The sequence below is a fragment of the Euleptes europaea genome, chromosome 1, assembly GCF_029931775.1.
Source record: "Euleptes europaea isolate rEulEur1 chromosome 1, rEulEur1.hap1, whole genome shotgun sequence".
Classification (NCBI taxonomy): domain Eukaryota; kingdom Metazoa; phylum Chordata; class Lepidosauria; order Squamata; family Sphaerodactylidae; genus Euleptes; species Euleptes europaea.
Genome location: NC_079312.1, coordinates 116428653 through 116447101, shown reverse-complemented (window position 1 = coordinate 116447101; position 18449 = coordinate 116428653). Strand labels below are relative to the sequence as shown.

The 18449-nt window shown below is 42.5% G+C and overlaps 1 protein-coding gene across 2 annotated transcripts in view; it reads left to right on the top strand.

Moving 5' to 3' along the window:
- BRD4 (bromodomain containing 4) overlaps window positions 1–18449 on the top strand; it is an 85913-nt gene that overhangs the window by 46822 nt on the left and 20642 nt on the right. Inside the window, exons 10-11 of one of the 2 annotated variants that reach the window (XM_056857756.1) lie at window positions 11578–11876; window positions 13338–13448. In XM_056857756.1, the coding sequence (XP_056713734.1) occupies window positions 11578–11876; window positions 13338–13448 (410 nt within the window). Of the gene's footprint in view, window positions 1–11574; window positions 11877–13337; window positions 13449–18449 lie in introns of both variants that reach the window. The other variant, XM_056857748.1, reaches the window with a different exon arrangement.

The following is an 18449-nucleotide window of genomic DNA, read 5'->3' as shown; positions in this document are numbered from 1 at the left end:
TGTATAAAATTAGTAAGGAAGGTGGAGAGTTTCTATCAACATCCCCCTCCTAACTCAGTTATAGTAGAGGCACTACCTGGCAAGTACAGGTCAGGAGCGCACTCCTCACCACGAGATGCAGAGGGCCGCAAATTAGATACCCTCCCCAGAAAAGTCTACTCTTCTACTGCGGTTAGCGTCCGCATTTCTAATTTCCTTGCTATGATGGCAAGATACCAATACTCCCTTTGGGATCATATATTTCCACAGATTGCTATCCTTCCAGATGACCAACGTCCCTCAGTGATAGCCATCCAGTCAGAGGGCATGTCCCTAGCGAGACAGCAGTTAAAGGCTGCTCGCCACATGGCGGATTCGTCCAGTAAAGCCATAACCTCCGCCATTGTTATTTGCAGACACACCTGGCTGCGTCAATCCGCACTCCCCCACGACACTAGAGCCCGTATTGAGGACCTTCCCTTCAAAGGGACATCCTTGTTTAGCGACCAAACCGACACCTTTTTGGATCGCTTGAAGAAAAATAAAAGGAATGCGAAGTCCTTAGGGATTACCCGCCAGTTCCCTGATGCTAAGCGGCGTTACTTTGGCCATCAAGCTAATCAGCCCAACCGTCCCTATCACTTCCAAGATTCTTTTCAGCAGCCCTCATTCCGTCCGTCCTTTCCTCGCCCTCAACAGGACAGGAAATTTCCCAGACCTGGCGCCGTAAAGGTCCGAGGGGGTCGCCTGGTAGTTTTAACAAGCCTAAACAGGCATGACTAGACGTGCCTGTTTGTTTTCTTGACCGCCTGTCGGCTTTCTCTCATTCCTGGTCTTCAATCACTTCTGATGTTTGCGTTCTTCAGATAATAAATGCTAGTTACTTCATTGAGTTTCATATGTTACCTCCTTACAGGCCCATGGGCCGATCTTCCTCGCCTGCCCCTGATCTGTTAGTGAAAGAGGTTGACACTCTCCTGGCCAAGGGAGCTATTTCAGAAGTCTCGCCCTCGGAACAGAATCATGGGTTTTACTCCCACTTTTTTCTGGTAGATAAAAAAGGCGGAGGGAAACGCCCTATCCTGGATCTCCAGGACCTCAATGTTTTCGTTAGGACCAGGAAGTTCCGTATGCTTACGCTTCCTGAGGTTCTTCCCCTTCTAGATAGTCACATGTGGTTTGTGGTACTAGATCTCCGCGATGCTTATTTTCATATAGCGATTCATGTGGCGTGGCGTCAATTCTTAAGGTTTAAATGTAACGATAAATGTTACCAATACAATGTGTTGCCCTTTGGGCTCTCAACGGCCCCCAGGACCTTTACAAAGTGCCTTGCTGTCGTGGTGGCTCACCTTGCCCTGAAGGGATGCATGATATTCCCCTACCTTGACGATTGGTTGGTGGTGGCCCATTCTCAGTTGGAATTGTCCACACAGGCGGATTTGATTCTTTCAGTCCTTCACAATTTGGGGCTATTAGTTAATTTTGAGAAGTCCAAGCTAATTCCTGCCCAAATCCAGACATTCATTGGAGCGCGCTTGGATGTTCGGCTGGCCAAGCCCTTCCTTCCCTTGCAGAGAGCCCGTGCCATCCAAAAAATGGTGACCAGGTTCACAAAAAAAAAGGTTTCAGACGGCCCATCACATACAAAAGCTGTTAGGCCTGATGGCTTCCACCACGGCCGTGGTGGAGTTTGCCAGGCTACATATGCGCCCGCTCCAAAACTGGTTCCTTCGGGTGTTCAGGCTCAATGTTGATCCCCAATACAAACGCCTGTCCATCCCCAGATATGTAATCTCCTCCTTACAGTGGTGGGCACTTGATGCCAACATTCTGGCAGGCGTACCTTTTCAGAAACCATCCCCTGACAGATTCCTTTTCACGGATGCTTCCCTTTCAGGATGGGGGGCCCACTGTGGTAACCTTACCTCCCAGGGTGTTTGGTCTCATACAGAATCTCGGTTACACATTAATTTGCTTGAACTCCGTGCCATCCGTCTCGCTCTGTCTTCGTTTGCAGGGCACATGGACGGACGGCACATTCAGATCGCTACGGACAGTTCCACCACCCTGTATTACATAAACAGGGCGGCACAGGGTCCGTTTTGCTCTCCAAGGAGGCCAGCAACATTTGGGAGTGGGCCATAGATCACAGCGCCACTCTCATGGTGATTCATATTGCAGGCAAGAGCAACACGTTAGCAGACGCTCTGAGTCGCCTTCCCAACCAGGCGCACGAGCTCACCCTGGACAGCAATTGTCTCAACCAACTGTTCTGGAGATGGGATTGGCCCCAGGTGGACCTTTTTGCTACACACCTCAATGCAGTGTGTCCCACTTTTTACTCGAGGGCGGGAGCCAGCCCGGGCTCAAGGGAGGATGCCTTTCAGATACCCTGGAACGGGGCCCTCTTTTATCTCTTTCCCCCATTCCCTCTACTTCAAAAGGTCCTGGCCAAGGTGATCCAAGACAAGACAGATGCTATCCTTGTCACTCCTTTTTGGCCCAGGAGGTCTTGGTTCGCAGTGCTCATGTCTCTTGCGCAGGGGAACTACATCCTTCTCCCGAAAGACCCCTCCCACTCCCCTTCCGATCTTCAACTTGCAGCCTGGAGGGTGCTACCACAGGGCAGTGGTCCGATAGGGTAGCTAGGGTCCTCCTTCACTCGCGAAAGTCTTCCACACGGCGATCTTATGACGCAAAGTGGAAACGTTTTTCTGATTGGGCTAAAAACAAGAATGTTTCGCCAGTTACCTGCCCACTGTCTGTTGTATTTGATTATTTGCGGTCCCTCAAAGATGAGGATTTATCTAATTCCGCCATTAAAGTTTATTTGGCCGCAATATCGGCCTTTCACCCGGATATCGACTCCTTTTCAGTCTTTTCTCATCCCCTTTCCAAAAGGTTTTTGCAATGGGATGCTCTATGGCCCCAGAAGTAGCCAATTTATATATGGGCAATTTTGAGAATAAATTTATTGACACCACTTGCAATCCTTTTTACATCCTCATCTTTAAAAGGTGGTGATACCTGGATGATCTTTTTTATTATGGAAAGGTGATCTGAGAAGTCGGTCAGATTTCCAGGATTGGTTAGATATACAGGATGGCAATATTAAACATGATCTTCATATGGATGATAAGCAAATCAACTTTTTAGATGTTATAGTGAAAAAGGAACAGCTTGAATTTATAAAAACTGTATTAAAAAAACCAATAGACAAAAGCCCTCTCTTGAGATATGATGCTAAACATATAAGGAATAACTAACAATTTGGCTAGTTCTTATGATTTAGAAGAAATTGTTCAAATATCTATGATTTTAAAAGCAAAACTACCATTCTTAGGCACAATTTGGCTGATAAAGGTAATCCAAATTATATATTACAATCTATTTATTCAAAAGCTTTGGCTTCTGATAGAAGAAAACTGCTCATAGAAAAAGTAGAAAACTGAATGTGATAGGATTGCATGCAGTCTTTCTTTTAACAATGAAAGTGTGAATCTTAAAGGAGAGCATCTTAAAAATCGGCATTTATTAGAAAATACAAGTGGGGACGTGCAACAAAATGTCACTGCTTGTTGCGCGAGCTGGCCTCTCTGACTCTCTTCTCAGCGGCTGAGCTCCAAGATTGAGGTGACGGCTCTGTAGGCAGGTGGCTGGGTGAGAGCCGAGGAGCAAGAGGAGAGTTGGAGGCTGGCTTAGGTGACACTGCTGGAGGCAGGCAGCTGGGTGAGGAGACTTCTTCTCACTCTCCTGGCCACCTTCAGCGGCATCACCTGAGCTGCCCTGACTCTCCCCTTGCTGCTGAGCCCTGAGACTTGAGGTGACCGCACTGCAGGCAGGTAGCAGGGCAAGGAGGATTCTTCTCACCCAGCCACCTGCCTGCAGTACCATTACCTCAGCGCTCAGAAGCGAGGGGTGAGTTAGGGAGGGTGGCTGTGGTGACGCTGCTGAAGGCAGGCAGCTGGGCAAGGAGGATTCTTCTCATACAGCTGCCCACATCCAGCGCCGTCGCCTCAATCTTGCCGCTCAGCGGATAAGGGGAGAGTTGGGGAGGGTTGCTCAGGCGACACCACTTGAGTTGGCTGGGTGGGCAAGGAGGCTTTTCTCACCCAGCTGCCTGCCTCCAGTGCCTCCAGTGCCTTCACCTGAGCTGCCCTCCCTGACTCTCCCCTTGTAGTGCTAAGAGTGAGGCTGCAGCTGCTGTTTCCTTGTATGCAGGGAGGAAGAAGCTCCCAGTCCTCTTCCCCACCTGCCCTGCAATAACAGTGCATTTTGGGGGTTCTTAACCCCCATACCTTTTTTTAGACGGTTTAAGATTTTTCTGCAAACCCAAGTGGCCCCCAAGTTTAGAGAAAAATCTACCATCTGTCTATGAAGCCCCAATCTGCGGATATAAGTATCCGCAGATCTGGGCACACTTGACTATTAGAATATTTTAATGTAGTAAAAAATGTATTGCTTTTAGACTCCAGACTCTGGCTCCGAAAGGGTTAAATTTATCCTTGGAGTTACATCTTCTGTGAAACAGGATTGGATCATCTTGCACCAAGATATGTTTTATGGTTTGACTCATCAAATAACCATACTGACCTTGCATTCTCACTATAAAAATACCAGAGGACCAGCAGGTTAGTCTAATAGGAAACAAGAACAAGATTCTTTTAATGTTAGAAGATAAAGAAAAAGGCAACTATTCAAAACAAACTGTAAAAAAGCGCAACAGCACAAAATGGGGGGGAAACCAACCAACTACCTACTGCAATGGAAAATGCATAAAATTATGTTTAGAAAATGTATATTATTACATGGAAGAAATATATACCCCAGGAAAAAATCATCACTTGCAAGACAACATAAATGTGAAAATACAAAAAAAACCTGAATGACATCACTGAAGTCAGTCACAAATCAAATGCTGGAAGCCTTGATGAATAACCTATATTATGGCTGCCAGTAGGACATTGCAAATTATCTTCTTCAGATAAATAAATATTATTATTTTCTTCAAATATGAAATGTGCTTCTTTCTTTCTTGCATGACGCCACCAGTAAAATGAAGAACTGAAAGTAACAGGGCTCACACAATTCAAGGTCCGGTGCAAGGAAATCTGCACCATCAGCTCTTTGGCCTCTTATCTTTTTTACATAAACAGAGCCATCAGCAGGATGGCACACAGAGAAGTGGGTGAGGAAGAGGTGATTCCAGTTCATCAGGCTTCCTTCCACTCTGGGACCTTAAGTGGCAATTAACCACATTGCATGCTCAGAGCTTTTTTATTTTTTTCGCATTTATAACCCACCCTCAACCCCAGCGAACCAGGCTCAGGACGGCTGAAAGGGGGGGGGGTTGGTTTTTATCAAGCTGTCCACATGCTCTGATAATTTTCTGCAGATGTCTGCAAGGTATCTCCAGGTCTTGCTGTGATAAAAATAAGTTGAGTATCATCCATATATTGGTGACAACCCAGCCCAAATCTACAGATGACCTCAGACAGCGGTTTCATGTAGATGTTAAAAAGCATGGGGGACAAGGTGGAACCTTGTGGGACCCCAGAGGCCAAGCAGCAGTCCCCCCCAGCACTTTTGAAACCTACCTTCCAGGTAGGACCAAAACCACTGCTAAGTGGTGGTGCTTGTCCCAATCCCAAAAGATAGTCTCAGAAGGATCCCATGATCAATGGTAACAAAAGCCACTCACAAGTCCAGGAGAATCAACATCAACCAGAGCCCAGGCATTTTCCACTGTGGCCTCCTTGAAGAAATGAGGGGAGCCCCTACATTGGAGACCTTCAGGAGGTGCTACAAAGTTTGTTGGTTTGCCCAGAGCCTTTGATAGGATATGATCAGCATGCATCTTGAAAGAGGAGAATTTTGTTTGGTTTTAAACTGTAATGTTTTAATTGTTACATGTAAGCTGCCTTGAGCCGATAGGAAAGGCAGGGTACATCTCCTAACGCAGATCATCCACCAGGGCAACCAAGGTCATGAACACTCCTGAGACCGGATTGAAAGGATCTAAACAATCTGCTGGATCTAGGAATCCTTGAAGTTACCCAGCTATCACTCATTCAGTCAGCTTGTTCCAGAATGGGTGCATTTGAGACTGTACAAATGTACAGAGTAGATTTCTATAGGAGTGGATGCACCACTGCCTGTTTCAAGATTGGGGGGACCACCCCCTCTCTCATGGAGGCACTTACTGTCTCCCAGACTACCAGCTCCCTCTCCTGTCAGATTTAAGCAAACGTCATACAAGCTGGCGGTAGGTTTAACTTCCAGGAATCCTGTCTGCATCCGCAAGTCAAATAAACATAACTGGACAAGCTGACACCCTGGGCATCATCTGAGGAGAAGTATTGAGAGTATTGGCGTATTGGTGTGCAACATACTCAAGAGCCCAGTTCAAACTCTCATGGTATCCTTTTGTATCCAACCATCAAGCTAAGGATCTTGGGGCATGATCCTCTCCTTGGGATGTCCAAACTGGCCGATCTTTTCTGAATCAGATCATCTCAGGCCACGAATGTTACCTTGCCAGAAGAAGTGTTATCGGAGGAGGATTCAACAGAGGACAAGGATTGTGCCCGCCTCTTCCCTGCAGAAATCTTTCTAAAACTTGGAGTGATTGAATTATCAGAACATCTGGGAGAAAGAACAAGTGGGTTCTCAGCTAAAGGGTTCAGAGTTATCCTTTCTCCAAAGAAACACTAAATTGTTATATATTCCTTTTCCTTATTTTTTTTTTTACATTATTGTTGAAGCTGAATAGACAGTGGGAGTTCATGGCAAGGCAATCAACAAATCACATCTAAATTATACACCTTACTTCAGATGTCATGGAGAAATTTAAAACTCCCTTGTTGACAATCCAGCCACTGCCCTCAATTCACCCTCAGTTCTTTCACAGACTGTGATGATCTCCACAGAGACAGTGCAATAAGTGCAAGATGGCGCTCAGAAAAGTATTTGAAGCTTTCTCAGAAGCAAAGCAGGTCTCCATCACCACCTTTTTTTGGAGCTGTATGCATGTGGACAAACAGTTCAGCAGCAGGAGATGCAAAGAGTTAAAGGAGGGAACTATGCCAGGTTTGTCTGGCGCCTTCCTGGCAGATTCCTTGCTGGATGCAGTACAGTTCTCAAAGAGGACCATAGCCGCCATTGGAATGTCTGGCTCAAGAGCTGGGAGGTTGACCCAGGCTCACAATCTTGCCTGGTCAGTGTCTCCTCCACTAAATCCAAACTACTTGGAGAACTTCAGGATGCTATCCTGGCTGAGGAGAAGGATAAAACTTTACTTTGAGGAAGGAGACACAAAGACCTGAACAGCACGGGCACTTCAGTAGTCAAGATGAGCTATAGTTCCGCTGAGGCAATATGCAGTGCAGCCATGTGAAAGTTGATCCATACTTTTACTAAGTACTGCCACATTAACTGATTTGCATCAGTGGGCCAAAAATTTGGAAGACAAGTCCTTTATAAGGTAGTTGAAATGTAAAGGTTATATCCTGCCTTAGAATACACTACTTTTCTACATCCCATCAATAAAGGCTGCCCCACCATGGAATCACCAGAGAAAAAGAATTTTGTCTTACATGTGAATTCCTGTTCTTACTGGTTGTGTGATGGAGGGTCTCTGCCCTCTCTGAATGTATACTTGTTTTAGGGGAGATCACGTGGGGACCCCATGCAGGCAGTTCAGACCTGGTAGGATCTCTCTTTCCTGTTTTTCTCAGGGTTTCTCTTTAGTCATTATAGTTTTCGATTGTTTTTTCTTGTTGCTAGTGTTTTTCTAGTCCCATTAATGGCTTTTCCAGAATCCAGGCATGGTCTGGAAACTCGGGGCAGCTCCTCTCCTTGGTGATGATTCTGTAAAAGTCCTGTCTGCTGACCAGGTGGAGGAACTGTCCCATCAGTCAAGACTGCCCCACCCCAGGAACACTAAGAATGGGAATTCACAGGTAAGACCAAATTCCTTTTTCCTTACATAGATGATTGGCTGCTTGTAGGGAACACACAGTGATCTTCTCAAGGGTCTTCTCAATCTTCTCAGGATGGGCTGTGGCTCAATGGTAGAGCATCTGCTTGGCATGCAGAAGGTCCCAGGTTCAATCTCCGTCATCTCCAGTTAAAGGGACTAGGCAAGTAGGTGATGTGCTGATGTGAGGGAAATCTGGCTGCAACATCTGTCACCCCATTGATCACCAGGTTTGATTCAGCTGATCTGGCTGGTTAGGCGGGTGTCCCCTCCCTCCCTCACCGCTCCATGTGTGTCCCTCCCGAAGCTGTGTGCTTGGTGGAAGAGGACAACCATCCCAGATAGAAGGAGTGTACCGTTCTTCGGTCAAGGGTACACGATAGCTGCGCTCCCCTGTTAGAACCTCCAAACAAGAACAAGGTCCATTTGTAGGAGAGTGTAGGGTAGTCAAGCTTCCAAGACTCCAGACACATCCAAGTAGGTGATGTGAAAGACCTCTGCCTGGAGAGCCGCTGCCAGTCAGAGTAGACAATACTGACTTGGATGAACCAAGGGTCTGATTCAGTATAAGGCAGCTCCATGTGTTCATGTGAGCTGTCTCCCTCAGTCTCTGTGTCACTTGTTATGGTAATCCTACATAGGCTTTTCACATCCCCCAGAGAACTTTACAGTGATTTACCATTTCCTTTGAACTGCCAAAACAGCAGCCACTGATAGGGCTTCCTTTTCGGTTTTCTCCAGGATTTTCTCCAGTCACTTGGTCTACTTTCCCATGCTTGTGCAATATTGGGGCTTGGATGCATTAAGTGAGAGTAGATACAGCCTTGGGTATAGTAGATTTTTGTGGTTCTTTTGAAGGTCTCAGCACCTGCTAGGGTATAAGCCAACTAGTCATCCATGTGTTGGGGTTCCACTTAGACTGTGAAGCATAAAAACAGGATGTCTATCTATAAGTGATGCTCTTCAGGTGGTCATCTGTGTGGTTTTACTGTTTCCTCTTCCCTCCCTGCTGCTGCTGTCACCCAATACTACCATTGACCAGGCATGCTCAGATAGTCCACAGAGCCTTCTCTTGAGGGCATGGGCAAGGCAGTGTGCTCCCTGACTAGCGGTCTGGAATGTTCCTGGAGTTGGTTCTGCTCAGGTGTAGAGCCCATGAGTTGAAGAAGAGGAGTTGGTTTTTATATGCTGAGTTTCTCTATCACTTAAGGGAGACTCAGACCGGCTTACAATGACCTTCCCTTCCCCTTCCCACAGCAGACACCCTGTGAGGTAGGTGAGGCTGAGAAAGTGTGACTAGCCCAAGGTCACCCAGCTGGCTTCATGTGTAGGAGAGGAGAAACAAGTCCAGTTAACCAGATTAGTCTCCGCCGCTCATGTGGAGGAGTGGGGAATCAAACCCAGTTCTCCAGATCAGAGTCCACCCCTCCAAACCACTGCTGTTTACCACTACACCACGCTGGCTCCAAACTAAATTTTCCACTAACAGAAAGCAGTTCAGTCACCTGAATAGAACTTTCCTGCTTCCCCCTCCTGCTAGAGCTCCTTAGGGGATCCTTAGGAATGGCATGAGGTGCAAATTGGAGGTCTGTAGCAGGAAGGGAAATTGATGGAAATGACTATCTTCCATTACCAGAAAATTTAGTCTGGATTCAATCCCCAGTGTGTGACTGCAAGTCGTCCCCCCTTTCTTTTTGGTTTTGTTTCATTAACATCCTACCTGATGAAGAGTTCTGGAGAATCCTATTGTATATCTTTTTTTTTTCTTTTTTAAAGTTTTTGTGAGTTTAAAAGTTGCCTGTCACTTTAGTATGCCTAAGGAGGCTGATCTTTGGAAACAGTGGTGCTGCATGTGCATTTCCCTGCCTTGCATATGAGTAACAGATCTCACTGTATCATCACTATTTAAGACTCACTCAGGGGTGGCCTACTTTCCATGTTCTCAGGGTAAATCAAATGATTAATTTGCTGCAATGCCTTTGATGGTACATTCTGCTATGCAAATTTTTATTTGCACTATGAATAAAGAGTGAATAAATTTATTTGCGGTCAAAGACCAATAAATACAAATTGTATGTAGTAACCAACGCACAACATAATATCATATAAAATAAAACAAAAACCTATCAGATAAAACAGATTACAGCATGGTAGTTTAACTATAAACTCGTTGTTACACATAAAACAGTCATCAGAATCACCCACTAGTAGGCTTCAGTAGATCAAGCTCATCATTACCTACATCTTGAGTTTTTAACCTGCTTCGAGCTTTAATCGCCACAATACAGTATTTAGCAACCTGTCTTGTAATTAAAGGGTTTTTGTCTGACAATAATTTTTAAAGTCTATATTTATTGGAACAGCCGGGTAAATTAACTAATAATGAGGATAGAGTAGCGAGTCAAAGCTGATTATATTTAGAACATTTAAAGAAAATGTGCTCCCTAGTCTCCCAAGTTCACATGGGCAAATCCTCACCTCGAATGGAATCTACCTTCAATGGTATTTACCTTCAATTACGGCGGACAGTAGTACTGCGCATCTAGCTAGAATGAAAGATCTGCGTAATTTGTTTACATTTAAATCCGTGAGGTACAAGAGGGGTGCCAGTATATATATATATATGTTTTTTAAGGATGACAGGAAGCCAGGTGGCCTTGCTATATCATATTGCCTTTCAGTGTCCTCTGCCCTTTGTCTTACTAGTTGTTTTATGTGATCTTTATCCAGTTTCAATAGGTCTTGTGGGCAAAGGCCCAGTCTCTCTTAATCATGTTGGACCGCCATCTCCCATTTAGATTTAAAATCTGCACTAGCATTTCCTTTCCGTCTTCTCATAGTACCTATCATTTGCACTTGCAGTGTTTAACATTGTGGCAAATGCTCATGTATCAGCCTCTATGTACTTGTCCACCTGGTTGTACTGCTAATAAGCTGAAATGATAACAATACCTTACATTTATGGCATCTTTGAATGTTCAAAGTGCTTTGCATATATTTTCTCAAGTAATCCTTACCTCAGCCTTGTGAGTTCAGTCAACACAGTTGTTATTCTCATATTGCAGATGGGAGTTGAGAGAGAGAGAGAGATGGAGGTTTATGTAAGCCTGCCTAGTGAATTTAAGAATAAGATCATGTTTGAACTGTACATTTCCTGGTTCATGTTGGGCTTTAGATTATATCTGCTTTCAAAATGCGCTAGACTGTGGGTTGGATGAGATGAGCTGTCAATGGAAAGCGCTGACAGCTGTGGGGTTCTTCCTGGCTCTTGCCTTCCCCCAGCAGCCAGTTTATTCCTGGGATGAAGAGGCAGAAGGGAGCAATTTTACACCCTCCCACTGCAGCCTCCCAACCAATATAGTTATTACTCCACATGGGTCCCATGACCCTGGGAATATACTTTCTGGGGGTTAGAAATTGTTACTGTGGGGAGAGGAGAGCCAGGAATATGGGGGAGCCTTGCATGGTTCTCAGAAGGCCCTTACATTGGATCCATATGCTAGTAAAATTAAATGTAGTTCATGGCATATTTTAAAACAATATGATATTTTTAATTATAAAATCTAGGAATCGTTTTTGTTTCTTATAATAATGCATTATACTTGTTCTTTAAGTAGTAAGAAGGAGCCTCTGACTGTGAAGAACACCAAGCCACCTCCTGCTTATGAGTCTGAGGAGGAGGACAAATGTAAGCCAATGTCTTATGAAGAGAAAAGACAATTAAGCCTGGACATTAATAAACTCCCTGGTGAAAAACTAGGTCGGGTTGTCCATATCATCCAGTCAAGAGAACCCTCACTCAAAAACTCCAATCCTGATGAGATTGAAATTGACTTTGAGACATTAAAGCCATCCACATTACGGGAGCTGGAGAGATATGTAACATCTTGTCTACGGAAGAAGAGGAAACCTCAAGGTACCTTTCAAGCTCTGAGCAGTTGCTTCACATTTCAGCGTTGTATGTTAAATCTCTTACCACTGTGTAGAGATATTAGTATTCAGGCACTCTAGACATGCAAGGAAAAAGAGGCCTTCACTCCGGAGCTGCAGTCTTTAAAAAAAAAAAGGATGGATTAGATTAATAACAGAGGAGCAGATGTGTTAGATGTTCCACTGGACTTCATCTTGATAACCTCTGGGACAGGCTGTTGGATTTTAGTGTTTCCATACTTAAGTCTCCAGTTGCAAGTTTTTTTCTTCAAGTAAAAAAACACATCACATTTCTGTTTCATTGGAGTATAAGATACTGTTGAAGTCAGTTTTACTTCTTTCTCAAATGTATGCATTTTCTCTTTACTGCCGAACTGTTTGCTTTGCAGTGCGAGCTCTCCATGCCCAGACAAAGTCTTTTTTTGGGCTATAATAGTGCTTACAAGACAGCACAGGATGGTATCTTGTAAATCAAAGGCCCTGTGATATTTTCTACAGTTTAAGTATTAAAAGTTTTTTGCTTATATTCTTTGTCCGTTTCTCACAAGCGTTCAAAGAAAGGATAAAGCTTTTAAAGAGAAGTGCTCTGTAGCAGTAAAGCAGTAAAAAATAGTTGTTGCAAGCAAGGTATGCTTAGCTATCTGACAAATATCAATGTAGCAGTTTTAATAGCTTTTTTCAACATAACGCTACAATACCTTAAATTTTACATTTTCACATTTGTAAAGGATTCTGCAATAAGGCAATTTCTCTTCTACTTAACTTTTGTTGAAACCTAGGAGAGAAAATGACAGCAGGGTAGCACCATTTCCCTGCTCCTTTTAAGGACTGCTTTGTTTAATCCAAACAGAGTATCCTAGTAAAATATACTAGTAAAAATATACTTGTAAAAATGGATACTAGTCATGATGCAGACCTATTCTCTCCAGTATCAGAGGAGCATGCCTATTATATTAGGTGCTTTGGAACACAGGCAGGACAATGCTGCTGCAGTTGTCTTGTTTGTGGGCTTCCTGGTTTGCCACTGTGTGAACAGACTGCTGGACTTGATGGGCCTTGGTCTGATTCAGCAGGGCTTTTCTTATGTTCTTCTGTTCTTACGTAATATCATTGACAGTGTCATCATTCCCCATACGCCTCTTTCCAGCAGTTGCTGAGGAAGCTTTCCTTTGCTGTGATGCTTCCTCCCTCCTCTGCTAGCGCTTCCAGTTGCACAAGATCAGTGTTTTTCAGGGACCCCTTATGCAGGCGGCAGAGGAAGCAAGAGTGCCGGAGAGAAAGAAGCATGAGGGGAATGATGTCATAGAATATGTGCCACTGCAAGAAATATTCCATGAGGAAAAAGTAACAGACTTTCAGTATTTGATGGGAGTACTGCCTAGCACAAGAATGGGTTCTGGATTATATTCTCATCCAATGACAATATTGTGCTATTATCTTGTTGCAGCAGAGAAAGTGGATGTAATTGCTGGTTCCTCTAAAATGAAGGGGTTCTCCTCCTCAGAGTCTGAGAGCACCAGTGAGTCCAGCTCCTCCGACAGTGAAGATTCAGAAACAGGTTAGATGCAGATTATTTAAAGACTCAGTCCTATACCTGTTTCCTGTATAAATAAATATGTTTTTAGTACTGGCTTGGTCTTTAATTTTTTTGTCTTTGTAATTAAAGCAGTCAACATATGGTATAGATTCTGCATATGGAGCTTACTCAGTTTGGACCCTGCTGTCTAACCGGGGTCTTCTGTGTGATTGTTGCGAGGAACACGTAAAAGGCTGTATTAATTTAGGATGGAGGAGACACTTTATAATATGTGCCAAGATGCCACTTTAGTTGCCTAATAATGTAGATTCACAGCTTTAGAAAACTTTCCTTAACTGTCTTCTAATCTTACTGATTAAAAAGCACTTTTTAGGACATTGTCAAATCAAATTATATGTGGATTACTTTTAGTGGAAAAAAATGGATAAACGTTCTTGGGGGGAAATAGATAGAACTCTGTTCAGGAGAGTTCTGAAATGTCTTCCTGTACACTGCCTCAGAGTTGTGCTAGCTATTAATTTTGAGGTTTTACAGGTTTAATGTAATTCATAAATGTATTACTTTTTTAAATAATAGCACTATACCCCATATTTGTATGTATGTATATTTCCAGGTCAAAGTAGCTTTTGTAATTAATTCTTTATATGGGACCCAGATGTGGTGTGTGTGTGTTTTTTTTATGGTGCATTTTTAAACAACAGATGTACTTAGAAGTAACAAATATGTCTTATAAATTTGGCATAATAAAATTCTGCCTTATTGCTCTAATAGTTTTGCAGTTGGCTCATATATATATTCATATATATATTCATATATACATATATGTATATGCTGATATGCTCATATATACATTCACATATATATATATATATATATATATATATATATATATATATATATATATATATATATATATATATATATATATATATATATATATGAATGTATGTACACAACTGTAAACATTTTACAAGTATAAGCAGTTCAGAAACTGAAAAGTTGTAGGGGTTTTATTCATTAAATCAGTGTTTTCACATTGACTTGCACTTTTTGGCAAGTTGGGAATGGAATGTTTAAAAACTTAACATATTTCAAAGTTTAAGCAAATATATGTAAGCAGTAATAGCAAATGCTAGTAAGTAATATATGATTAGGAGTTACGTATGAAACGGTAAGTTGCACTTTCCTATGTCACAAAAAGGAACATCATAGAGGCAGCAAGTCCTTCCTAGTTAATTATGCAAAAGGGCTCTAAAAATTGCCTAGGCCTAGAAAGGAAAAAATAGATTATATCTCTGTGTTGGCTGAGGTGAAAGGAATTTCGATATGCAGCCTCAGTTCAAAAACTGCTTTCAGATTTAAAATTATGTCCAGATTTACAAGGTTGTTCCTCAGGCTCAGGGTTTGATTTTTTTAAAGCTCTATTCTTTTTACTGCCTATTGGGAGAAATTTCAACAGCAAGTTTCTTTCATATGGCAGTGGTAAGCTTGGGTTTTCTGTGGTACAAGTATAAAACGTATCTGGAAAACTTTCTAATGTTCTAGCTATCTGTACATATATGAATCAAGTATTTTAAACCACAGTTTTTGTGAAGCCCTCTTTCTGTTGCAGTTCAATGCACAAACTTCAGCAGTTCTGAATGCTGTTCTTGGTATTGATAGGACAGTAGTCTTATGGAATGGTCTCTTACTGTTGGGCAGTCCTTGAGACAGAAGTTTCTGGCAGAAGAAAAACATCTCATGTTGTCATTTGTGTTGGGTTTCCCCCCCCCCCAGAACAACATTGGACTGACTGTAACTGTAGTTCTTAATAGAGGCACAGAAGTAAATTGTTGCACTGAAGCATAAAGATGGTTCCCTCAAAAATGTTCATTTCTGAATTTTAAACAAATTTAGTGGGAAAACACTCTCCACTTTTCTGCAAAGTCACAGTGCTCGCTAGCAATGAATATAGTCCAAAGTATAGTACTTTGGGGATAGTGGAAAGTGCTGTCACGTCACAGCTGATGTATAGCAACCCCATAGGGCTTTCAAGGCAAGAGACACGTTCAGGGGTGGTCCACCATTGCCTTCCTCTGTATAGCAACCCTGGACTTCCTTGGTGGTCTCCCATCCAAGTACTAACCATGGCCAACCCTGCTTAGCTTCCGGGATCTGGCAAGATTGGCTAGCCTGGGCTATATTTTTGTGTATACCCAGCTGTATAATGAACATAATACACTCAGAAAATACAATAGAGAGGAGATAACGTGTACCTGAATTTTTCAAGAAATTTCCTCTCACCAGTTGTAACCAAAGAATGCTCAAAATGCTTCACAAACTCTTCCAAATTTAAAATTGTGCCAGCCTTGTTGGTTCTTGAGGGAAAAAATCCAGAAGTAGTTAGTACCTTTATTAGGACTTACAGAAAGACCCCAGAGAATTCATGTGAGTCCTAATAAAGGTAGACCATTCTTTGTGACCTTTTAATTGGCCCTAGTAAAAGTTTTGCTTATACTGTTGCTTTTAAATATAAAAAGTTGGGGTTGATGGGAGAGTGTTTCAGAGAAAAACTGTGGCAAATGTATGTGTGGTATTTTCCCCCAGGCTTCTGTTAAAAAACTCTTGAGCCAAATCCTTCGACTTCTTTTTAAAACATAGGACTGTTCGGGGTTCTCTGGCACAACTGCTGAGAAAAGAGATCTTGGAGAATTGTGCTTGCGCATGCAGTAAAATTTTAATAAAAGGCTGTGGTTTAAATTATCATTTACCAGACAAGTTTGGGTCATTTAACAGAGTAATGGCTTGATCTAAGAGTTGTATGTGATAGTGCATATAATTGGTGGAGTCATTGGTGGTTCTTTGAAGCCAAGTTGCTACGACATTGATGTCTCTGCTGTAGTTGCATTTATTCTTGGAGATAGTTGTAGTTCTAAGCATCTTTCTGCAGTTAACTAGTGGTTTCATGTGAATAAAATCTGTCAATGGTGTCTGCATTGTAATGCAAGGACAGGCATATATGTCATGCTGCGCATATTTTGGGGGGAAATATCCACTTCAGAGGATTTGAGGCAGGTTTGCAAATATTCATCACCTCCCGTTTCTCTTAGTTTTTACATATCTAGTCATGCTCAAAGTAGCATATTGATCAGGGGTTCCCAACATGGTGCCCTTAGGCACCACAGCATCTGCAAACATATTTCTTGGCGCCCAGTTGTGTTTAGAAAGTGGGTGGAGCCATGTGGGGGTTCTTGTCCAGCAGGGCTTCTGATTTGCCAATGAAGATCTGATTGGAAATGCAATTAAAATGATGATTCAGTGGCAGCTGCCAGCGTGGTATTTGTTTTCTTCTCTATCACCTCTCTTTCCCAGTGCATTCTAGTTACCCCTCTTCTCCTCTGCACTTGGACTTCCTCTCTCTCTGTGTGTGTGTGTGTGTGTGTGTGTGTGGCTCTTCCTCCTCCAGCAGCCATTTTCTGGTTAAGTTCACAACACCTGTGTCAGAATTCCAGAGGTGCCTGCAGGCTGAAAAAGGTTGGGAACCCCTGATTGTATAAAAATGGTTACTGAAATTAGTGGCTTGGGTCCAACTAGTGGTTTTGCCCAAGCAAAAGTGAAGTCCCCGGTTTCCTCAGATCCCTCCTTTGGCAGCCCCTAGCACAATGTCCCATGCAATTCTAAAGGATCCTCCAGACCTGAGAAACAGCTCAGGGGGGGGGGACATGGGGGCTGCAACAGGAAGGATGGCCTTGTCATTGTGATGGAGTTGTGTTGATGCATCTTTGGAACCAACTCCAGTTTTCCTGTAGTTGTACAAACCAACAAAGCACTTTGGATCTAAGACCAGAATGGGATTTAAATTATCAGAAAACCTTCATCTATATCCATCTCCTCATATAACTGCTTTAAATCTTCATCTTTTGACTTCTTCCTTTGTTCAGGGTGTTAAATGGTAATGTTTTGGGATCCTTAGAAGAGAGACATATATGTAGGAGAAACCTTTCCACTGTTTGTTTGCTTTGTTTCCTGATTTCCCTATTGGCAATTTCCACTGTTCAAGAAACACATGCTGTTTAAAAATTGCCTAAAGGAAAACCACTACTCTTTGGTAGTGGAATCTGTTCCTACGAAATCAGGGACAAAGAATTTCAACACATGCAGTTATTTCTTTCACACTTATTCCTTTTTTTAGAACCTAGTTAAAACCTTTGCAGATGACTCTAATGTAGAACAGCTTAGAGTTTTAGGCCCAGAAAAAAAAACGCAAGCCATGCATAAAAAATTTTATTTAGAGGAATTGATCAGCCATTATTTGTGCATATTAATACACTTGTTTGATGGTTATACTACCCATATTTATTCAAAAGAAAGACAACTGTGAGTGTAAGATGACCCGTCCTTCAAAAAGTTACGCATACACAAAAAAGTATTACTGTACTTAACTGTAACTTGTATGCAAATGTAAAATGCCCCCTTCTTTTTTGAAATGGCATACTAGTCTCTAAATAGAGTAATAACAGTGGAAACATAACGAGCTTTTTGCTTATTTAAAGTTATTTGCTGAAAAGACTTGAGACATCAGAACAAATTCATTAATAGTAATATAGGTCAGGGCTCAACAGATCCTACGGGCCAGGGCGACGTGGTGGCTATAAATTTCATTCCAGCACCTAATATTTTCAGCAGTTATTTCATTATGCTGTTTTTATCATGGTGACAGCCAGGGTTATCCCATATTTATCTATACACTACAAGGCTTTTGTGAAATCATACCTTGAATGAATTATGAGAAACTGCAAAGTGCTTAGCAGTAGGTTTTTTGGTAGCAGTAGTGAGAAAATATTGTCATTAAAATACAAAACCCTGAAGGCTGAAAAATTAGTCTGGAACCTAAATGTTTGGGCTGCCTCCTAGAGCCAAAGAAAACATGTCAAGGCCTGATATAGGTCATTTCCCCACTAATAAAATTGGGTATTGGGAGCTATATGTTTGGTATTTAACAAATGTGTTGTACTGTTAGTTCAAGATACTGTTGGTGTTACT